Source organism: Alosa sapidissima, chromosome 6 (genome assembly GCF_018492685.1).
Source record: "Alosa sapidissima isolate fAloSap1 chromosome 6, fAloSap1.pri, whole genome shotgun sequence".
NCBI classification, from domain to species: Eukaryota; Metazoa; Chordata; class Actinopteri; order Clupeiformes; family Clupeidae; genus Alosa; species Alosa sapidissima.
Window position 1 is genome coordinate 24,590,440 of NC_055962.1, and position 24,102 is coordinate 24,614,541.

A 24,102-nucleotide genomic window follows, 5' to 3' on the forward strand; every position below is an offset into this window, starting at 1 on the left:
ACAATAATTACAGTTGTGCTGTTTATTTTTACATTTGCCTTTTTTAGCTACACAGAACCTACGATTTCTCCTTGAAGTTGACATTGACGTGTCCAGCCTGGGTGTAGCTAACTATCTAAAAAATATTGTGGCCAATTTCAGCTATCCGTTACTAGTGCAAAGTAATAACATCACAGATATTGATGTGTCAACTGGTAAGAAATGGATGGAAACCTTTCTACTGTACATTATACACATTTTTTAGAAAATAAAAAGAACCGTTATGTTATATGATATGATACACATTTCAATTTCTTTTAGTATGTCAACCAAACAACACTGGATACCAGTGCACATGTGAAGAGGACTATTTTTTATTTTATAACACCTGTGTTACCTATGGTGTTTGTGACAGCATTATCAATCAGACATGCGGATGTATTAATTCCCTTCCAGTCAGCGTAACACTGTGTCAAAAAGGTATGAAAATTGCAAATCACACATGATAAATTTGCTGATTTTGCTCATTAAATTATAGGCTCTTTTTGAAATTATGTGAATAGCAGTAATGACAAACTAACAGTGTTTTTAATGCCAGTTTGAGCCTCATGTGAGATTGCCCAAGTTGCCTCTGTTGAAGACACATCCCCTAACAAAGTGGTCCAAACAGTGTTGTTGTTCCCCCTCCTGCTCAGATGTATGTGGCCAGAGTGAGGTCTGTGGGCCCAATTCCAACTGTACCAATGTACTGGGAGGACACACCTGTTCTTGCTTGCCTGGATATAATTTCACTGATTCAACTTGTGAAATCAGTCAAAGTAACCCATGTTCAGGTAAGGTCTTTATTTTATTATTTGATCGGAAATAATTTACATTTCTATTATTTTTTCCCTTCTTCTGCCAAGAAGTGTGTTGAAATTTACATTTATCACAATCTGTAATTTGTCATAATCTGTATAATGATCACAAAAGCTGTTAAAGCAACAGCTAAGAGTTTTTTGTACCTTAAAATAATGTTTCCAAAATCGTTTCAGTCGTTCATCAACTTGTAACAGGGTGAACGGCACTTATCCATTCGCTTTGCGGCCCTCTATCGGCTATAACCGCACTATGTACGTTTGCCAGATCGGGCAGCAGATCTGTAGTTCAATGGAATGAGACATAAGAAACTACAAATTTGACTTGCATCTGATGTCGCAATACATCGTACTTTCATAAATTGTGCAACATATTCTACCTTGTCTGTGGACATCGTTATTTGCAAAGCCGGTGCTGGATAAACAAAAGCATGCCTGCGACCGAGGGGAAGTTCTTTGGTGTTGCTTTAATTTCCATTCAGTACCATACTCTCTAATTATTGATTGATTGATTGATTGTCAACTTCTGGTTTACTTTAAGACTTAGATGAATGTCTTCAAACACCGTCAGTCTGTGGTCCAAACTCCGTCTGCAACAACACCATTGGAGACTACAGTTGCTCATGCTTGAGTGGATACAATGTCACTGATCCAAGTGTGCGAAGTAGTGCTGACAATCCCTGTACAGGTAAGATTGTTTTTATGAACCATATGAAACACCTTGGCAGAATTAAAAACAGTTTGCTGCTTGAGTATGCATTTTAACTTAAACTCTACCTTTTTCAGACATAAATGAATGTGACGAGGTACCAAACATATGTGGCCCCAACTCGGACTGCACCAATACCAATGGAAGCTACAACTGTTCTTGCTTGAATGGATTTCAAGTGGCCTTCCCAAACCAATCCATAAGCAATAGCAATCAGTGCAGGGGTAAATTAAAACATATATGCTTTAGCTGTCTTTTTCTATAATTTTTGTTTGACATTTTTTCAACAGAACATTGTTGACCTTGTATTTTTAGATGTGAATGAATGCCGTCAGACCCCATCAGTTTGTGGTCCAGACTCAGTCTGCAACAACATGTTTGGAGACTACAGCTGCTCATGCTTGAGTGGATACAATGTCACTGATCCAAGTGTGCGAAGTAGTGCAGACAATCCCTGTACATGTAAGATTGTCTTTACAAACCATATGAAGCAGAATTGGTTGAATTAAAAACAGTTTGCTGCTTGAGTATGCATTTTAACTTAAACTCTACCTTTTTCAGACATAAATGAATGTGACGAGGTACCAAACATATGTGGCCCCAACTCGGACTGCACCAATACCAATGGAAGCTACAACTGTTCTTGCTTGAATGGATTTCAAGTGGCCTTCCCAAACCAATCCATAAGCAATAGCAATCAGTGCAGGGGTAAATTAAAACATATATGCTTTAGCTGTCTTTTTCTATAATTTTTGTTTGACATTTTTTCAACAGAACATTGTTGACCTTGTATTTTTAGATATGAATGAATGCCGTCAGACCCCATCAGTTTGTGGTCCAGACTCAGTCTGCAACAACATGTTTGGAGACTACAGCTGCTCATGCTTGAGTGGATACAATGTCACTGATCCAAGTGTGCGAAGTAGTGCAGACAATCCCTGTACAGGTAAGATTGTTTTTATGAACCATATGAAACACCTTGGCAGAATTAAAAACAGTTTTCTGCTTGAGTATGCATTTTAACTTAAACTATACCTTTTTCAGACATAAATGAATGTAATGAGATACCAAACATATGTGGAACCTACTCAGACTGTACCAACACCAATGGAAGCTACAACTGTTCTTGCTTGAATGGATTTCAAGTGGCCTTCCCAAACCAATCCATAAGCAATAGCAATCAGTGCAGGGGTAAATTAAAACATATATGCTTTAGCTGTCTTTTTCTATAATTTTTGTTTGACATTTTTTCAACAGAACATTGTTGACCTTGTATTTTTAGATGTGAATGAATGCCGTCAGACCCCATCAGTTTGTGGTCCAGACTCAGTCTGCAACAACATGTTTGGAGACTACAGCTGCTCATGCTTGAGTGGATACAATGTCACTGATCCAAGTGTGCGAAGTAGTGCAGACAATCCCTGTACAGGTAAGATTGTTTTTATGAACCATATGAAACACCTTGGCAGAATTAAAAACAGTTTTCTGCTTGAGTATGCATTTTAACTTAAACTATACCTTTTTCAGACATAAATGAATGTAATGAGATACCAAACATATGTGGAACCTACTCAGACTGTACCAACACCAATGGAAGCTACAACTGTTCTTGCTTGAATGGATTTCAAGTGGCCTTCCCAAACCAATCCATAAGCAATAGCAATCAGTGCAGGGGTAAATTAAAACATATATGCTTTAGCTGTCTTTTTCTATAATTTTTGTTTGACATTTTTTCAACAGAACATTGTTGACCTTGTATTTTTAGATATGAATGAATGCCGTCAGACCCCATCAGTTTGTGGTCCAGACTCAGTCTGCAACAACATGTTTGGAGACTACAGCTGCTCATGCTTGAGTGGATACAATGTCACTGATCCAAGTGTGCGAAGTAGTGCAGACAATCCCTGTACAGGTAAGATTGTTTTTATGAACCATATGAAACACCTTGGCAGAATTAAAAACAGTTTTCTGCTTGAGTATGCATTTTAACTTAAACTATACCTTTTTCAGACATAAATGAATGTAATGAGATACCAAACATATGTGGAACCTACTCAGACTGTACCAACACCAATGGAAGCTACAACTGTTCTTGCTTGAATGGATTTCAAGTGGCCTTCCCAAACCAATCCATAAGCAATAGCAATCAGTGCAGGGGTAAATTAAAACATATATGCTTTAGCTGTCTTTTTCTATAATTTTTGTTTGACATTTTTTCAACAGAACATTGTTGACCTTGTATTTTTAGATGTGAATGAATGCCGTCAGACCCCATCAGTTTGTGGTCCAGACTCAGTCTGCAACAACATGTTTGGAGACTACAGCTGCTCATGCTTGAGTGGATACAATGTCACTGATCCAAGTGTGCGAAGTAGTGCAGACAATCCCTGTACAGGTAAGATTGTTTTTATGAACCATATGAAACACCTTGGCAGAATTAAAAACAGTTTTCTGCTTGAGTATGCATTTTAACTTAAACTATACCTTTTTCAGACATAAATGAATGTAATGAGATACCAAACATATGTGGAACCTACTCAGACTGTACCAACACCAATGGAAGCTACAACTGTTCTTGCTTGAATGGATTTCAAGTGGCCTTCCCAAACCAATCCATAAGCAATAGCAATCAGTGCAGGGGTAAATTAAAACATATATGCTTTAGCTGTCTTTTTCTATAATTTTTGTTTGACATTTTTTCAACAGAACATTGTTGACCTTGTATTTTTAGATGTGAATGAATGCCGTCAGACCCCATCAGTTTGTGGTCCAGACTCAGTCTGCAACAACATGTTTGGAGACTACAGCTGCTCATGCTTGAGTGGATACAATGTCACTGATCCAAGTGTGCGAAGTAGTGCAGACAATCCCTGTACAGGTAAGATTGTTTTTATGAACCATATGAAACACCTTGGCAGAATTAAAAACAGTTTTCTGCTTGAGTATGCATTTTAACTTAAACTATACCTTTTTCAGACATAAATGAATGTAATGAGATACCAAACATATGTGGAACCTACTCAGACTGTACCAACACCAATGGAAGCTACAACTGTTCTTGCTTGAATGGATTTCAAGTGGCCTTCCCAAACCAATCCATAAGCAATAGCAATCAGTGCAGGGGTAAATTAAAACATATATGCTTTAGCTGTCTTTTTCTATAATTTTTGTTTGACATTTTTTCAACAGAACATTGTTGACCTTGTATTTTTAGATGTGAATGAATGCCGTCAGACCCCATCAGTTTGTGGTCCAGACTCAGTCTGCAACAACATGTTTGGAGACTACAGCTGCTCATGCTTGAGTGGATACAATGTCACTGATCCAAGTGTGCGAAGTAGTGCAGACAATCCCTGTACAGGTAAGATTGTTTTTATGAACCATATGAAACACCTTGGCAGAATTAAAAACAGTTTTCTGCTTGAGTATGCATTTTAACTTAAACTATACCTTTTTCAGACATAAATGAATGTAATGAGATACCAAACATATGTGGAACCTACTCAGACTGTACCAACACCAATGGAAGCTACAACTGTTCTTGCTTGAATGGATTTCAAGTGGCCTTCCCAAACCAATCCATAAGCAATAGCAATCAGTGCAGGGGTAAATTAAAACATATATGCTTTAGCTGTCTTTTTCTATAATTTTTGTTTGACATTTTTTCAACAGAACATTGTTGACCTTGTATTTTTAGATGTGAATGAATGCCGTCAGACCCCATCAGTTTGTGGTCCAGACTCAGTCTGCAACAACATGTTTGGAGACTACAGCTGCTCATGCTTGAGTGGATACAATGTCACTGATCCAAGTGTGCGAAGTAGTGCAGACAATCCCTGTACAGGTAAGATTGTTTTTATGAACCATATGAAACACCTTGGCAGAATTAAAAACAGTTTTCTGCTTGAGTATGCATTTTAACTTAAACTATACCTTTTTCAGACATAAATGAATGTAATGAGATACCAAACATATGTGGAACCTACTCAGACTGTACCAACACCAATGGAAGCTACAACTGTTCTTGCTTGAATGGATTTCAAGTGGCCTTCCCAAACCAATCCATAAGCAATAGCAATCAGTGCAGGGGTAAATTAAAACATATATGCTTTAGCTGTCTTTTTCTATAATTTTTGTTTGACATTTTTTCAACAGAACATTGTTGACCTTGTATTTTTAGATGTGAATGAATGCCGTCAGACCCCATCAGTTTGTGGTCCAGACTCGGTCTGCAACAACATGTTTGGAGACTACAGCTGCTCATGCTTGAGTGGATACAATGTGACTGATCCGAGTGTGCGAAGTAGTGCAGACAATCTCTGTACAGGTAAGATTGTTTTTATGAACCATATGAAGCACCTTGGCAGAATTAAAAACAGTTTTCTGCTTGAGTATGCATTTTAACTTAAACTATACCTTTTTCAGACATAAATGAATGTAATGAGATACCAAACATATGTGGAACCAACTCAGACTGTACCAACACCAATGGAAGCTACAACTGTTCTTGCTTGAATGGATATCAAGTGGCCTTCCCAAACCAATCCATAAGCAATAGCAATCAGTGCACGGGTAAATTAAAACATATATGCTTTAGCTGTCTTTTTCTATCATTTTTGTTTGACATTTTTTCAACAGAACATTGTTGACCTTGTATTTTTAGATGTGAATGAATGCCTTCAGACCCCATCAGTTTGTGGTCCAGACTCAGTCTGCAACAACACCATTGGAGACTACAACTGTACATGCTGGAGTGGATACAATGTGACTGATCCGAGTGTGCGAAGTAGTGCAGACAATCCCTGTACAGGTAAGATTGTTTTTATGAACCATATGTCGAGTCGGCTTTTATTGTCAATTTCTTTACATGCACTGGTCATACTGTAGCGCCCCCTAGCGTGTCTGGCTATTAGTGTGGAGTGCGCTCCCCGAATTCCTATGTGGTGAGAGATCTCTCTCTCTAAGCTTAATTAATGCTCTAAAGTACTTCCCTAATTATTATTTGTTTGTTAGCATTTACAGCTATTTTAATACCTACCCTAATGGTAGCTGGCAACCTAATGTAAATATCAATACAGTGTCTTTAGAGCTAAGTTAAAGAAAAGCACTAAAGGTCTGCAGCTATCTCACTTAGTTAACTAAACATTAACTTTTTAAATGGCTATCAATACAATAAGTGCAATAAGCATCAACTGAAATGTCACTTCTCAATCAGCATTTAAACACTTTTACTTTAAACCAGGCTAATTTTAACTCAATAATATTATCTTACCTTAAGGATCAAAATCATAAAGATCATAAACCCAATGTAATGCAAGTCTTCAACAAAAATACGTTTAAACTATTTACTGAAAAAATATAGTATGCACATACAGCTAAAATATCATAAGTGCAATTCAAAAACACAGTTCAATCCAATGACTACTTATGCAAACAACACATTAAATCACATACAGTTAAAGCTAAGCCGGCAAATAGAATGAATACCCAGACAGTCATAGGAGGGAGGACACGTTGCAGGCCTGTATCGTGGCTTGGGAGCGTAGAGACCTCAAACAAAATGGTCGCTTGGCGCCACTGCGCAGCAAACAAAGAAAACTCACTGCTGCAGTAGTGCTGGTCGTTGTCGTTGTCCACGCCGCGGCAACGCGGTGCTGGCGATGCGGGTGGTTGAAGACGTCTTCCAACAGCTTAGCAGGGGATGGTTCTGGAGATAAGTGCTTCTTCAGACGATGCACAAAAGGGCAACCGAGCAGGCTACTCGCTGGCAAAGTCTTTGTAGCTAGATCGTGCTGACTAGCCGTCCACTCTTTCTCCTCGTTGAGAACTCTAACCGAGTTCTTCAAAACCATAAACTATTACACTGCAAACTTATCCAAATGTATGTAACTCACTCTTTGTGTAGTATGCAGGTACATTTACTATCACACTTATTAACTTGGTGTTTTACCAATTTCTAAGGTGGCAGTACACAGCGCAGTTCTCACTCGTGTCTCTCTTTTTTCCCCCGGTCTCCTTCTCCTCCCGTTCATCTTCCTTCTTCCTCGTGACCTCTAACCCCGACTCCTGATTGGATCTTTCTTCCAGGTAAGTCATTTTTAATTAACTTAATTTTTAGTACATGTAAACATTTTTAACACATTCTTAACAACATGAAATGTGCATTATAAAGAAAATAACCAAAATGAAAATATTAGTTTTAGGAAATAACCTAAATTCCCATAGGGCTACATCCTCCCCTTACTAAATGTCTAAATGTCCTCATTAGACACTAGAACACCTTAACTCTAGATCCTATTTAAAGTATTAAACCTTTTTATATACACTGTGGACTTTGTAACCAACTTAGTTTTTACCTAACTTAATGATAATGCCTCTATGAACTATTGTTATTGGTTGCTCACTTGCCTTTCCAGGTTCGTCATAAGTAAGTCTAAACACAGGTTTTATTTGTCTTTTCTCAGTTATTCTTGATCTAAGTACCCTATTAACTTTTGGTTTACAGCTCAGTTTTTCTTTAGGTGCGTGGACAGGATTTCTTCCAGCATCCAGGTCTGTTTCGGAATCATAAGGATCCGAATCTGCCACAGCTCGACCTTCTTCGTCATCTTGTATGTCGGACTCCAGCACTTCAGCTGACTGCACAGGACTTGGTTCTATGGCGTCTTCATACTGTGAACTCACGGAGACTCTATCCGACACTTCTCGCCTCTTCAGCAGACGTTCCAGATACTCCCGGTATGACCTATGGGAATGGCCACACTCCACATCAGATGAGGAATCCGTCAGCTCTGGAACTTCTTCTGTTTGACTCACAATCGGTTGTCTTTGTCTTGTTCGGGTTGAACGTGTTCTAGGTCTTAAAGGGGTTTCTTCACAGGCTTGCTCCACTGGGATCCTCACAGATTGCCCAATAGGTAAGATGTGGTCACGATGGATGGTTCTTACTCCGCCTCTGCCTCCTTCAGGTCTCACACGGAATACAGGTAAGTTCGGCATCTTTCCTACTACTACATGGGGTATGGAACTCCATCGACTTTCCAGTTTGTGTTTCCCTTTTAGTCCAAGATTCTTTAGAAGAACACGGTCTCCTTCCTGTATGTTCTGAAAACTGACCTTTTGATCATAGGCTCTCTTGTTCCTCAAGTGAGTCTTGTCAGCCGCTTGACTAGCAAGTTGATAGGCTCGTTGCAGGTCACGTTTCAGGCTTTCGACATACTGGAAATGATTTCTCTCCTCAGTTCCATCTTTGGATGTCTCGAAGCACAGGTCTACCGTAGTCTAGCTTCCCTACCGAACATTAAGTAGTAAGGAGAGTATCCCGTCGCATCACTTTTTGTGCTGTTGTATGCATGCACTAAGGAGGCTACATGCTGACTCCAGGACCTCTTCTTCTCTTGGCCTAACGTAGCCAACATAGAGAGCAGCGTGCGGTTGAACCGCTCCGGTTGGGGGTCCCCTTGCGGGTGATACGGAGTCGTTCGTGATTTCCGTATGCCCAAGGTAGTCAACAGCTCTCTTATCAGTCTCGACTCAAAATCTCTTCCCTGATCAGAATGAATCCTAACAGGTAAGCCATAGTGAACAAAATACTTTTCGACTAGGATCTTAGCTACCGTCAGGGCTTTCTGATTCTTTGCAGGAAAGGCTTGAGCATATCTGGTATAGTGATCGGTCACAACCAGGACGTTACTAATGCCTCTGGAATCGGGTTCCATTGACAAAAAGTCAATACACACGAGATCCATAGGACCACTGCTGGTGATTTGGTGTAAGGAGGCGGCTTTCTTGGCAGGTGTTTTGCGAGTGATGCACAGTCCACAGTTCTGCACATATTTCTCTGCCTCATGAGCCATTTTGGGCCAGTAGAATCTTGCTCTTAGGAGTTGAGTTACCCTCTCCACGCCTAAGTGGCCCATGTCGTCATGAAGAGAGTGCAACACCACTTCTCTGAACTCAGCAGGCAGCACAAGCTGTAGTGCCTCCTCTGCAGCTTTCTTGCTTGCCCTGTACAGAAGTCCATCTCTCATCAGTAGTCTGCCACCTTCCCTCTTCATCAGTAGCATCTCGGTGTCTAAATCTTTGTTGCTAGGCCAGACTCCCTGTTTCACTGCCTCAATCACACGTCTGATCACAGCATCCCTCTTCTGAGCAGTCACCAAGTCCGCTTTTGATAGTTGCTCCAGTGAGCTGAGGTGTAACTGAGACGAAAAGGCATACACTTCCGGAATACATGCTGGCGAAGCTCCTAATTGTTCCACATACCTGGGGGACGAATTTGGGGATACGTCCACTTCCACATATGGACTTCACTATGTTCTGAGACATGCCATCCCACTCCCCACCTTCATGTAAGCTGCGAGACAGCAAGTCAGCATCAATGTTTGCTTTTCCAGGCCTATACTTTACATCGAAGTCATAGGTGGCCAGGGCTGCCAGCCAACGATGACCTGTCGCATTGAGTTTGGCCGTGGTAAGTACATAAGTCAACGGGTTATTGTCGGTGCGTACGGTGAACTTCGCTCCATAGAGGTAGTCGTGAAATTTATCAACGACAGCCCATTTCAACGCAAGGAACTCTAGCTGATGTACAGGGTATCGTTGTTCAGGAGAGCTCAACTTTCTGCTGGCAAACGCCACGGGTCTCAACCCTTCTGGATGTTCCTGATAGAGTACGGCACCGAGCCCATTGAAACTTGCATCTGTGTGTAGGACATATGGCTTATTGGCATCAGCAAATGCCAGTACAGGTGCATTGAGCAGACACTGAATGATACGATTGAATGCGTCTGTGCAGGACTGATCCCATCGGTCATTAAATGGTTCTGAGTCTTTAAAGTAGGTCTTGGTCTTGTCTGGGGCTTGTTTCCTTCCATGCTGGGTTGGGGCATAGCCCTTTGTCAGCTCTGTGAGGGGCCTAACGATCGCAGAATAGTTTGCTATAAAGCGTCTATAATACCCACAGAAACCTAGAAACGACCGCAGCGATTTAAGATCTGTGGGCCTAGGCCACCTAGCGACTGCCTCTAGCTTCTCAGGGTCAGTAGCAACACCATCAGCGGACACTATGTGACCCACATACTTAACCCTGGGTTGACAAAATTGACACTTGTCAAGGGATAGTTTTAGCCCAACCTCTTCCAGCCTATCTAACACCCGCAGGAGGCGTTCTTCATGTTCTTCTAATGAACGTCCAAAGACTATGAGATCGTCTAAATAAACTAACACCTGAAGGAGATTCATATCGCCGACAGCTTTCTCCATAAGTCTTTGGAACGTTGCAGGGGCTCCTGTTATGCCTTGAGGCATTCTTTCGAATTGAAAAAATCCGAGGGGACAAATGAAGGCAGTTTTTTCTTTGTCCTCCTCCGCCATGGCGATCTGGTAGTACCCGCTGCGTAAGTCGAGAACGGAAAACCATTTGCTCCCAGTTAAACAATCTAACGCATCATCTATGCGAGGAGTCGTGTACTGGTCTGGAATTGTACGCCTATTTAGGGTCCTATAGTCAATGCACATTCTGATACGCCCAGTTTTCTTTCTGGCTATCACAATTGGTGATGCGTACTGGCTACGTGACTCCTTAATTATACCAGCCTTTAACAACTCTTGCAAGTGCTGACGAACATCATCAATATCCGCTGGAGCTAAACGTCTTGAACGTTCTCTGAATGGCTTTGCGTCAGTCATCCTGATATGATGTTCCACCTCCTTTGCCAGGCCGACATCCCACTCGTGCAATGAGAATACGCTTGCTCGCTCACATAACTTTTGACGGAGTCGCGCTTTCCATTGGTGTGGTATGGGCGAGTCGCCAAACTGGATAAGTTGAGGGTCTAACTCTGTTGGCACAGTCACAGCCTCAGTGTCAACTTTCAGAGATGGAACGACTGGATCAGCGTGACACAGCTGGCCTACGACAGTTCCAACTGGAATGACTGTCTTTCATAGACTCATTCTGGATGAGGACAGTGAGGTGATCATCCACTGAGGTACTCGGCATGACCATAGGCTGTAGCAGTACTCCAGATGGTAATGGAGCGGTGGGTGATGCCTCAACCATCAACATGTCTTTACCCAGAGGCCTCTTCAACTCTACTTCACAGATGGCGCAGCATTCACCACCCGGAGGTAAGGTTAGAGAGCCTGGACCCATCCACTTCACACATGCCACTTCATCCTCTTCACCCTCAGTGGTTGGTTGGTCGGTGTGAACGATGGTATTCTTTGTCTTTATGCCAAGAGTCTGTGCAATGTCCACCCCTGTGGTCTCTCGGCAGAGCTGGGACAGTCGCTGGAACAGGTTGGCATTTGTGCCTAAGATCACAGGGGTCTTTTCAGGACTTTTGGGACTTGGGCAAATCAGAGCAAGAACGGAAAGAGTCTCCTTTGCACCTGTGACCTTTTCTGAAAATTCCATCTCCACTACGACATATCCCAGGTAGGGGTAACTGGTGTCACTTAAACCCCATATAGCCAACCCTGACACTGGCTGGATTGGGACATCAGGTAAGTGGTGCTTATACCAGGTCTCAAAGATGATTGTGATTTGAGAGCCGCTATCCAGAAGCGCATCACAGTGCTGGCCATTTATCTTCACTGGAATGATTGAACAGGGGCCGATCAGTCCTTGAGGAATGCCTCTTTTAAGGGTGGTTACTTCACTTTTCTTAGCTGAGCACACGGTGTGGTGACCGCCTGATGCTTGGGAAGATGGACCACCCTGTTTTGCTTACTTTAGAGACTGTATCAGCTTTTGAATCACTTTGCCCTTATTCTCTGCATTCTGGCATTTGGCAGAGTAATGGCCGTTTTCACCACAGCGATAACAAAAGTTCCCATCTGAGTCGTTAGATGGTTGCTTTCTATTATCACTATGGGCTTGTCTTGATGGCTCTACTCTAAGAACTGAAGTAGTGGATTCAGAGACTTTAAGCTTATGGCCGGCCATTTGCTTCTGTAGGTTCTTCACCTGTTTTCTTAAAACATCTACTTCCTTATCCCCACCTGTCTCGGGGGTGGGCATCTTTGTCATTGACACAGGTCCTTTGCTATCTGCTACAACCTGGCTAGGCAACGTACTCATGGCAGTGAACATTGACTTGAGTTCTTTAATTTCTGTTCTCAAACTATCAACATCATCCTGTCTACTGTCTGTAGCAGGGTTTGTGTGAACTCTCTGGACAGAGGTGTTCAGCTTCATCCTAGAAGACTCATACTCTTCTTCACTCCTGATCTCACTCAGCAGTTCCAAGAATGATGGAGGGTTTTCCTTCCTTTCCCTGAGTTTGAGTTGGACAAGCATCATATCGGAGTGGACAGCACCTCTCAGCAGCTGCTCCACTCGAGCACGGTCAGCACGGCCTGTAGGGAGACCTCCGCGACGAACTACCTTGGTCAACGACAACTCTACACGCCTAAGAAAGTCAGACAACTTCTCCTTTGGCTGCTGCTGTAGCAACCTAAAGGCAAAATACAGGTCTTCACCCGTCTCAGCAGACCCAAAAGCACTCTCAATGGCTTCTAAGCATAGAGCAGGACTAACCTCCGGATCACCAATCCGCACAGCCTTTACAATAGCTAACGCAGGACCTTTCAGACTTTCCATGATACGCCGTCGTTTCTCCTTAGTAGAACACTCGCTCTCCTCGACCATCAGACGCGCATGCTCTAGCCAATGCTCAAGAGACTCTTCTCCAACTGGAGTTGGCAAAGTACCTGAGAACACTCTCAGACGACGGTAACTGCTATTCTCACCTGATGGTTTCCCCATCTTAGTCAACAAATCCCCTACCGCACGAATAATAGACTCTGCTGAGCCACCCTCCGGTGGTTCTCCCAACAAACTAGTTAACGGGCTTAGAGGAACACTCCCGCCAGAAACAGGACTTTCCGAAGCAATAACTATCCTCCATTTCTCCGTTTTGCCATCCGGCACCACTTCAGAAGGAACTTTAGTGGGGTCAACCCGCTCTTTGCACTCGCATAGCACTGTAAGACGATTCAGCTTCAAACTGAGAGTACGTCCTCTCACTCGCACTCGGCCTAAAGCTTTGATTGTTCCCATTGTTTCTTCAATCAATGCGTTTTCCACTTCTTCTAGAATCATCACCATCACAGCATGGTCTTCATCCAATTCTTCTCTTTTGCACCAGTCTTTGAGCTCTTTAACTAGTTCTACAGTGCTATTCTGAGGCTCCATTTTCTGTTAGGCTTTTAAGGTCTCTACAACTTTTTTTTTTTTTTTTTTTTTTTTTCCTTAAAGAAGCTAATAAATTCTGAGGCTAATGCTAACCGCTAAAGCATATGTTAACCTATAATCAGTATCAGTATTTAGCTTCTCAGTAAACTTCAACACTTTGAGAAACGAACAAAATTTTAACTGCTACTGCTAACAGCTATTAGCATCAATTTACAAATTAGTTAATTGCATTAATTAATCCATCCCGGACGAGCCCCCATTTTATGTAGCGCCCCCTAGCGTGTCTGGCTATTAGTGTGGAGTGCGCTCCCCGAATTCCTATGTGGTGAGAGATCTCTCTCTCTAAGCTTAATTAATGCTCTAAAGTACTTCCCTAATTATTATTTGTTTGTTAGCATTTACAGCTATTTTAATACCTACCCTAATGGTAGCTGGCAACCTAATGTAAATATCAATACAGTGTCTTTAGAGCTAAGTTAAAGAAAAGCACTAAAGGTCTGCAGCTATCTCACTTAGTTAACTAAACATTAACTTTTTAAATGGCTATCAATACAATAAGTGCAATAAGCATCAACTGAAATGTCACTTCTCAATCAGCATTTAAACACTTTTACTTTAAACCAGGCTAATTTTAACTCAATAATATTATCTTACCTTAAGGATCAAAATCATAAAGATCATAAACCCAATGTAATGCAAGTCTTCAACAAAAATACGTTTAAACTATTTACTGAAAAAATATAGTATGCACATACAGCTAAAATATCATAAGTGCAATTCAAAAACACAGTTCAATCCAATGACTACTTATGCAAACAACACATTAAATCACATACAGTTAAAGCTAAGCCGGCAAATAGAATGAATACCCAGACAGTCATAGGAGGGAGGACACGTTGCAGGCCTGTATCGTGGCTTGGGAGCGTAGAGACCTCAAACAAAATGGTCGCTTGGCGCCACTGCGCAGCAAACAAAGAAAACTCACTGCTGCAGTAGTGCTGGTCGTTGTCGTTGTCCACGCCGCGGCAACGCGGTGCTGGCGATGCGGGTGGTTGAAGACGTCTTCCAACAGCTTAGCAGGGGATGGTTCTGGAGATAAGTGCTTCTTCAGACGATGCACAAAAGGGCAACCGAGCAGGCTACTCGCTGGCAAAGTCTTTGTAGCTAGATCGTGCTGACTAGCCGTCCACTCTTTCTCCTCGTTGAGAACTCTAACCGAGTTCTTCAAAACCATAAACTATTACACTGCAAACTTATCCAAATGTATGTAACTCACTCTTTGTGTAGTATGCAGGTACATTTACTATCACACTTATTAACTTGGTGTTTTACCAATTTCTAAGGTGGCAGTACACAGCGCAGTTCTCACTCGTGTCTCTCTTTTTTCCCCCGGTCTCCTTCTCCTCCCGTTCATCTTCCTTCTTCCTTGTGACCTCTAACCCCGACTCCTGATTGGATCTTTCTTCCAGGTAAGTCATTTTTAATTAACTTAATTTTTAGTACATGTAAACATTTTTAACACATTCTTAACAACATGAAATGTGCATTATAAAGAAAATAACCTAAATGAAAATATTAGTTTTAGGAAATAACCTAAATTCCCATAGGGCTACAATACAAAGAATTGAAATTTCGTTTCTTACTTTCCCATGCAGACATAGACATGCTTTAAATACAGACATAGACATACTATAGACATAGCCATAGACAATAAACATTAAATTAAAGTGCAAGACTGAAATATAGAACATGTATGTATCAAAATAGAAATATAGGACATATATATACAAAAAAAATAGAGGTAGTTGTGTTGTATATTTATATAGTCTTAACAGTTACATGAAGTTTAAACTTGTGCTTGTGTGACCTGTATATTTACATTGATATGCAGTATGCAGTAATTTCAAGTATATCAGGCTTGATGTGAAGCAGCAACACGTTAGGCTGCGCAGTCACAGTGCAGTTCCACAGGGCGGTGTTGGAGGGGGGGGGGTTAGGGTAGACAGGATCCTAGTTTCCTAGGTTCCTGGCTGGCTGGTGGGTGGGGGGGGGGGCTGTCAGTGATGGGAGAGTGGGTAGAGTGTTCAGCATCCTGATTGCTTGGTGGATGAAGCTACTTGCCAGTCTGGTGGTGCGGGAGCGGAGGCTCCTGTACCGCTTTCCAGAGGGCAGGAGGCTGAACAGTTCGTGTGCAGGGTGGGTTAAGTCAAGTCAAGTCAAGTCAAGTTTATTTATATAGCACATTTCATACACAGAGGTCATTCAATGTGCTTTACATAAACAAAACCAAACGATAATAACAAATAAAAGCATAGAAGGGCAATATAGTCAAAGAATACTTAAAAGGTAAAGATCATAATAAAAAGAAAACATAAAACACAAGGTAAAATCATTTAAAAATAAAGAATAATTAGTAAGCAAAAACAAAGGCAAAAGTAGTAAAAAAAAAGTAATAAAAGACAAAGTAGAATAATTATCGAGGCAGATTCAGAATTTGTAACTCGGCACAGTTAGCAGAAAGCGTCTGAGAACAGTTTGGTCTTAAGTCTAGATTTAAAACTGGCTACAGTTGGGGCCTTTTTAATGTCATCCGAAAGTTGGTTCCACAGCTGAGCCGCATAGCAGCTAAAAGCTGCTTCACCATGTTTAGTTCTAACTGTAGGTTTTACTAGCAGGTTTTTCACCTGGGACCTGAGAGGACGAGAAGGTGTGTACTGCTGAAGCATGTCTGACAAGTATTTAGGTCCTGCTCCATTTACTGATTTATAAACAAGCAATAGTGCTTTAAAGTCAATTCTGTGACTTACTGGAAGCCAGTGCAAGGACTTAAGAATTGGAGTAATGTGGTCAGTTCTTTTAGTTTTTGTTAGAGTCCTAGCTGCTGCATTTTGTATCACCTGAAGCTGTTTAATAGTCTTTTTAGGAAGGCCTGTGAACAGTCCATTGCAGTAATCAACCCTGCTGGAGATAAATGCATGAATGAGTTTTTCTAAGTCATGTTTTGACATCAGCCCTCTGAGTTTGACAATATTTTTGAGGTGGTAAAAAGCTGATTTAGTTATCGCTTTCATGTGGCTGTTGAAATTTAGATCACTGTCAATTAATACACCAAAGGGTTGTATCCTTGACAATCATTAGTGCTTTGCGGGTGAGGCGGGTGGTGTAAATGTCCTGCAGGGAGGGGAGTGGTGCTCCAATGATCCTCTTAGCTGTGTTAACAGTGCGCTGGAGGGTCTTCCTGTTCTGATCTGTGCAGCTTCCGCCCCACACTGTGATGCTGCTGGAGACGATGCTCTCGATGGTCCCTCTGTAGAATGTAGTCATGACAGGAGGCGTGGCACTTGCCTTCTTCAATTTGCGCAAGAAGTAGAGGCGCTGCTGGGCTTTCTTCGCCAGTGATGCTGTGTTGGTGGTCCAGGAGAGGTCGTCGCTGATGTGCACCCCCAGAAATGTTGTGCTGCTCACTCTCTCCACAGCATCTCCGTCGATGGACAGTGGTGGCAGTTGTTTGTGGCCTCTCTGAAAGTTGACAACAATCTCCTTGGTCTTGCTGACATTTAGCAGGAGGTTGTTGTCTTTGCACCATTTAGCCAGCAGGTCTACTTCTTCTCTGTAGTGAGCCTCATCACCCTTAGTGATGAGGCCCACCAGTGTTGTGTCGTCCGCAAACTTCACCAGATGGTTGGAGCTGTGAGTGGTTGTACAGTCATGTGTTAGCAGTGTGAAGAGCAGGGGGCTGAGCACACACCCTTGAGGGGCCCCCGTGCTCAGGGTCAGAGTGCTTGAGGTGTTGTCCCCGACACGTACTGCTTGTGGTCTCTGCAACAGGAAGTCCAGCAGCCAGTTGCAGAGGGAGGTACTGAATCCTAGCTTGTCCAGTTTGCTGATGAGTTGTTGTGGTATTATGGTATTGAATGCTGAACTGAAGTCTATGAACAGCATTCTCACATATGAGTCTTTATTGTCTAAGTGGGTGAGGGCTGGATGGAGGGCAGAGCAGATTGCATCCTCCGTGGATCGTTTGGCTCGGTATGCAAACTGGAAGGGGTCCAGGGTGGGGGGTAGGGTGGCTTAGATGTGTGACATGACTAGCCGTTCAAAGCACTTCATGATTATGGGCGTGAGTGCTACAGGACGGTAGTCATTGAAGCATGATGGTGATGATTTCTTTGGCACGGGTATGATGGTGGCCAATATGAAGCACCTTGGCAGAATTAAAAACAGTTTTCTGCTTGAGTATGCATTTTAACTTAAACTATACCTTTTTCAGACATAAATGAATGTAATGAGATACCAAACATATGTGGAACCAACTCAGACTGTACCAACACCAATGGAAGCTACAACTGTTCTTGCTTGAATGGATATCAAGTGGCCTTCCCAAACCAATCCATAAGCAATAGCAATCAGTGCACGGGTAAATTAAAACATATATGCTTTAGCTGTCTTTTTCTATCATTTTTGTTTGACATTTTTTCAACAGAACATTGTTGACCTTGTATTTTTAGATGTGAATGAATGCCTTCAGACCCCATCAGTCTGTGGTCCAAACTCAGTCTGCAACAACACCATTGGAGACTACAGCTGCTCATGCTTGAGTGGATACAATGTCACTGATCCAAGTGTGCGAAGTAGTGCAGACAATCTCTGTACAGGTAAGATTGTTTTTATGAACCATATGAAGCACCTTGGCAGAATTAAAAACAGTTTTCTGCTTGAGTATGCATTTTAACTTAAACTATACCTTTTTCAGACATAAATGAATGTAATGAGATACCAAACATATGTGGAACCAACTCAGACTGTACCAACACCAATGGAAGCTACAACTGTTCTTGCTTGAATGGATATCAAGTGGCCTTCCCAAACCAATCCATAAGCAATAGCAATCAGTGCACGGGTAAATTAAAACATATATGCTTTAGCTGTCTTTTTCTATCATTTTTGTTTGACATTTTTTCAACAGAACATTGTTGACCTTGTATTTTTAGATGTGAATGAATGCCTTCAGACCCCATCAGTCTGTGGTCCAAACTCAGTCTGCAACAACACCATTGGAGACTACAGCTGCTCATGCTTGAGTGGATACAATGTCACTGATCCAAGTGTGCGAAGTAGTGCAGACAATCTCTGTACAGGTAAGATTGTTTTTATGAACCATATGAAGCACCTTGGCAGAATTAAAAACAGTTTTCTGCTTGAGTATGCATTTTAACTTAAACTATACCTTTTTCAGACATAAATGAATGTAATGAGATACCAAACATATGTGGAACCAACTCAGACTGTACCAACACCAATGGAAGCTACAACTGTTCTTGCTTGAATGGATATCAAGTGGCCTTCCCAAACCAATCCATAAGCAATAGCAATCAGTGCACGGGTAAATTAAAACATATATGCTTTAGCTGTCTTTTTCTATCATTTTTGTTTGACATTTTTTCAACAGAACATTGTTGACCTTGTATTTTTAGATGTGAATGAATGCCTTCAGACCCCATCAGTCTGTGGTCCAAACTCAGTCTGCAACAACACCATTGGAGACTACAGCTGCTCATGCTTGAGTGGATACAATGTCACTGATCCAAGTGTGCGAAGTAGTGCTGACAATCCTTGTACAGGTAAGATTGTTTTTATGAACCATATGAAGCACCTTGGCAGAATTAAAAACAGTTTTCTGCTTGAGTATGCATTTTAATTTAAACTCTACCTTTTTCAGACATAAATGAATGTAACGAGATACCAAACATACGTGGAACCAACTCAGACTGCACCAACACCAATGGAAGCTACAACTGTTCTTGCTTGAATGGATATCAAGTGGCCTTCCCAAACCAATCCATAAGCTATAGCAATCAGTGCACTTGCAAAGCAGCACACTTATTGTCCTTCTTAAGTTTTATTATTTTTCCCATCTCCCTAATTTTTTGTCAGCTCTAGCGCCTAGGCCCTTTGAGACAGAGACACCGTTCCAACTTTAAAACGTCCAGTCAGTACCGGTGTAAGTTGCTCGCGAAGATGATGTCAGGTGGGCGTGTCGTTCCTCCGCCATATTGGATTGAACAGAAAGCGAAACTAAATTTTCACAGGTCACAAATTTGGTCCGAACGCCACGAAACTTGTCTCTGGGCAGCCACAATGTTTCTGGGCAGCCTTGCCCAATCATGATATCCTTGCTCAGCCATGGGATAGTATGGACTTACGAACTGAAGTGGTAAGGAGAACATTAGCTGTTTATTGCTGACGTAGTACAGTTATTTTCACATTGACGGTATTCAAAATAAATTTTTCATTATTGTTAAATATCATGATGGGAGAGTATTAAAAATGTTACAAGTATGCAAATTCATATGTTTACGGGCATTTAGGTTTTACTGTGTTGTTTTGTTGTAAAGACATGCAAGGCCATGTAATATACAAACAGTGGTCGGCAGCTTTAACTTGATTTTCATACGTATTAATATGAATAGGTGTTTCTGTAAACCTAGGGACAATAAACAGCCATCTCTGTTACAAAAACGAACTGGTAATCGCTCACTGAAGAGGAAACTATGATAAAAAGATTGTTTTCCTCAAGGCATGGAGTTGCTGACACAAGCAAGAAATGTCACGTTAATGTATACATCTGAACGCTAGGTGGCAACGTTACATTTCACATACATACGGTGACATCATTAGAATTATGTGAGCTTCACAAGTAACGAAGGAAGGTGCAAATATTATGTAATTTATAATGGGAAATTATTGGAAATGTTATTTCTTGTTTATTCTAATTGCAAACCACGCCCATTCGGAATCACACGTACACATTTAATACTGAAAGACTCTCATTTCGTTTATTTGATGTTGCCTAGCAATGCAGCCTTCAGAGCAAAGATTCTAGAATAGGGCTTCAGAGAGACACGTTTTGAGTTTGTGGCCAAGAACCTAAAATATTGGTTTCCATGTCTATGTGCTGGATAGTGTGCGTCCTTTATGAAAGTAAGTGTTTTATACAGTTAACGTTACAGACATAATGAGTCATGTTGTAGTGGTCAACATAAATGTGCCCCTTCTGTTATTAGAATGCTAAGCGGAGAAGCATGTTAAGCAGAGATTTAGTATCATTAATTTCTTGTGTGGCTAGATATAGGGAGGAGATGTATGTTGCTAATTGGGATTTATGTTGTTTAGCCTAATGCCATGGTCATTTGATATGAGATGCTTGCACTCGTAACTTCGTCACTTGTAACTTTAGGACTGCTATTTAGCACATTAGCCCTAAAAGTAGCACCTGTGACAGCTTAAAAGAAGTGGGGAGGACTTCTACCTCCTAACGCGATGTTTTGAAATGCGTCTAATATTGTCTACAGGAGCTTCCAATCCGAACTTGGCATAACTAAGGGATGCAATAACACCACCAACAACCAAAACTAGCCTACTCATTGTCAACGTGTACATTAAATGTAACGTTTCATGTGAATCAAATTAAAATGTTTTCTTTGCAAACGTAGGCATAGGCATATGGTGACAGATTAATTTAACAATGCTGCTGCGTGTGCTGCGTGAATGAAGTGGCCACTTCTTAATGGGACCCACTGTATGGAAGTGGGCTAAGTAAAATAGAGATGTTTCAAATAAGGTTAATCAGAATTCTACGATATGCCCGCTTGACAACGCTTGCCTTTGGCCATAGCAACCGTCCATTTAGAACGATTGGCCTTCATAGCAACCAAAGATCTGAGCTGTGTTGCAATGTGAGCCCCACTAACACAAAACTGGAAGGGAACGTTCGGGAACGTTAGGGTATGGTTCCCTAAAGGTTAGTTCGAACCAAACCAAAAACTAACAGTTAGGGAACGTTCCCTAAGGGTTCTAACGTTCCCTAAATGTTAAGGGAACCAACCAACTAAAACGTTCTCCTGTGGTTGCACAGTACCTTCACACAATGTTCCCGTTTGGTTGTCTTTGGTTGTTTTTTGGTTGTTCTGAGTGCGGTTTTGAAATGTTTATTTAAATAGGCTCCATTTCAGTTTTTGAAGTAACATACAAAATGTTTGCAGTCAGATTTAGATCCACTCAAATGATTGGTCTTATAAAATCTAAGTAAGGTAAACATCGTATCAAGATAATATTTATTTTAGGCTAATATCAATTTTACTAAATAAAAAAATATATACTTTTGTGCTTTTTTTTTTACCGTATTAGGTGAATGAACTTTAAACAAGAATCTATCAATAGAACACTTTTCACAACTAAGAAAATTCACTTCTTTCATTTCACAATTCACTTCAGTTCAATCAGACAGGCTCTCCCTTACACGTAGGCCTACCCCCACGCCAGTAGGGGGAAGACAGCGCCTCTGCTTTCAGGTGATCGATTGAAGTCTTGTCCTGACTTCCGTAAACGGGCTCTGTTTGAATTCCGTGATTCTTGAACACCGCTGGAAGAAGTCTTGGAATGGATTACACTCGTCTCGAATTCGATCTCACGAAAGTAAGTGAAATATGTTACAGTTTCATGATGTAGGCCTAGTGGTTGTAATGCAAGGGTTTGAGGTAGTGATGGCGAACTGAAGCTTTCTGAACCAGTGAAGCTTTCAATCCAATTGTATTGAAAAAAGGTTCAGTACTCAAAGCTTCAGAACTCTATGAGGACCTCTGCTGGTGAAAGTTAAGGATAGAATTGTGTCACGAAGTGTTTCAGACATTAGCCATGAATGTCTTTGAGTCGAAGATGAATAAATGTTGAGCATGAATTAATGGATAAATAAATAATGTCATAAATAGGGCTAACTAAGCCTATTTTGTACCCTGCATAAATACAAATGTAATTGCCTTCTCTACAAAAACAATAAAGGTAGTATTTTGGCTGTGAACATTTCTTGTGTTCGTAAACAAATACATCCATTTTGAAGGGAGATGAATAAAGAATGGGCATGCACATACCGCCGTCATGCTATCCGGCAAAAGATTCTTTGGACGCCGCAATTTATGGATTTCCGGCTCCCATTGACTTACATTGAACACATGTAAACAAAACGTCAATTATGTGCTCAAACTAACGCCGCTGACTTATGAAAACCACCATTCCACTTTGATACGAAACTACATAATTGTACAACATTTATACAACAAAAATCACAGAATTTGGATCAAGTAATGTGGAGAAATCTTATGCAAAGTGTCAACCCCTAACAATGTGCCCATTGCCCAAATTTATGGTCGACTAATGTCGAATGTCAGAGTAATGACATTGAAAAAGGTACCTTAATGATACACTTTAATTTATAAAGGTACGAAGTATAAAAAGAAAAACACAATTTATCAGATGGATTACCCAAATAACATTTATTCGAGGGCACATCTATTCCCAGAACTATAATGGGTGTTAAATATTCCACAACCACTAGATGGCAGCATGACACAGCACATAAAGTACACCTACGTGTCGCTGCGACCTGAAGGATGGCGTGGTTGAATATCCACTTCTCCTGCACTTCGGGTCTAATAGCGGGTGAATTGTATGACCACCAGATGACGCCATTTCACTGCACCTCGGGCCTAATAGCTGCTGTAACTTCGTTTAAGTAATAAGCCTCGAGGAGCCGACGGTTACACTTGTTTTATGGGCGTTGTTAGCCACGCTGCGCAAGCCGGGTAGGCTACAGAAGAAGCCAATAGGCTACAGTCGCGTGTGTTTGTGGTGATTTATTCCATGTATTAACAAAATAATAATGTAACATTAAAAAAATAGCCTTAGATAAAAAAAAAAAACTAAATAATTACACCAAAAAAGTAAAGAAGCTTTATCATTGATATATAAGCTTACTGAAAAATCAAATATAGGCCTAGCCTACAATTGTGTTGCACAGACAATATGTCCTACAGATAATCACAACAGTAAGAAGAACATAGGCTAACCTAAGTCATGACGACACAAGGGCTTAAGTCTCATGTTGGCCTATGACTACGTAGCCTAGGCTACCAAGCACGTCTGTGTCTGCGACAGTGAAATAGCTCCAATATTAATTGTGTCGCCAATAAATATATGCTAACATGAATCTCATCAGTCACCTATAGATAAGGGTTAGGCTATAACATATGTAGGCTATAATGTAAAAATAGGGTCATATCATATAATGTTGACTTATTAAGATGGGGGAGAGAGCTGGACATATTACACTGAACTAACTGTTCATTGTTGAAAATCAATCAAAAGTTTGTAGTTGATCCGGATGTCATTGGTCGCAAGGACTGTTAATGGGTGTATCCACAATTGGGACCTTGTTACAAGTTGGTCTTTCAGCTGCTAATGCAATCAGTGGCCGTCAGAAAACATGTTAGACAACTGAGGAATGAGATGCCACACATAAA

The 24,102-nt window shown here is 41.1% G+C and overlaps 3 protein-coding genes and 1 long non-coding RNA gene across 4 annotated transcripts in view; all 4 read left to right on the top strand.

The window, feature by feature from the left end:
- Positions 1-570: 570 nt before the first annotated feature.
- Positions 571-2,330, top strand: LOC121712007 (adhesion G protein-coupled receptor E1-like). The gene is made up of 7 exons (XM_042095907.1): positions 571-576; positions 689-812; positions 1,378-1,524; positions 1,623-1,769; positions 1,861-2,007; positions 2,107-2,253; positions 2,320-2,330. The coding sequence occupies exons 1-7, from the start codon at positions 571-573 to the stop codon at positions 2,328-2,330; spliced, it is 729 nt and encodes a 242-aa protein (XP_041951841.1).
- Positions 2,331-2,380: 50 nt separating this feature from the next.
- Positions 2,381-3,206, top strand: LOC121712286. Its single transcript, XR_006032570.1, has 4 exons — positions 2,381-2,491; positions 2,590-2,736; positions 2,828-2,974; positions 3,073-3,206. It is a non-coding gene; the product is annotated as an uncharacterized LOC121712286 (long non-coding RNA).
- Positions 3,207-3,312: 106 nt separating this feature from the next.
- LOC121712008 (fibrillin-1-like) lies at positions 3,313-5,711 on the top strand. Its single transcript, XM_042095908.1, has 11 exons — positions 3,313-3,457; positions 3,556-3,702; positions 3,794-3,940; positions 4,039-4,185; positions 4,277-4,423; positions 4,522-4,668; positions 4,760-4,906; positions 5,005-5,151; positions 5,243-5,389; positions 5,488-5,634; positions 5,701-5,711. Exons 1-11 carry the CDS (start codon positions 3,313-3,315, stop codon positions 5,709-5,711), a joined length of 1,479 nt encoding a protein of 492 aa, XP_041951842.1.
- Positions 5,712-5,992: 281 nt separating this feature from the next.
- adgrf6 (adhesion G protein-coupled receptor F6) overlaps positions 5,993-24,102 on the top strand; it is a 143,916-nt gene continuing 125,806 nt past the window's right edge. The window contains exons 1-2 of the mRNA XM_042095910.1: positions 5,993-6,117; positions 6,209-6,355. The gene's annotated coding sequence lies outside the window, so the exon portion shown is untranslated. The remainder of the gene's footprint in view (positions 6,118-6,208; positions 6,356-24,102) is intronic.

Excerpts from the sequence above, each read along its gene's own strand:
- LOC121712008 (XM_042095908.1), top strand. The coding sequence starts at position 3,313 with ATGAATGAATGCCGTCAGACCCCATCAGTTTGTGGTCCAGACTCAGTC. Across the intron at positions 4,669-4,759 it reads CAATAGCAATCAGTGCAGGG|ATGTGAATGAATGCCGTCAG; the intron begins GTAAATTAAAAC and ends TTGTATTTTTAG. Across the intron at positions 4,907-5,004 it reads TGCAGACAATCCCTGTACAG|ACATAAATGAATGTAATGAG; the intron begins GTAAGATTGTTT and ends TACCTTTTTCAG.
- LOC121712007 (XM_042095907.1), top strand. Across the intron at positions 813-1,377 it reads TCAAAGTAACCCATGTTCAG|ACTTAGATGAATGTCTTCAA; the intron begins GTAAGGTCTTTA and ends GTTTACTTTAAG. Across the intron at positions 1,525-1,622 it reads TGCTGACAATCCCTGTACAG|ACATAAATGAATGTGACGAG; the intron begins GTAAGATTGTTT and ends TACCTTTTTCAG.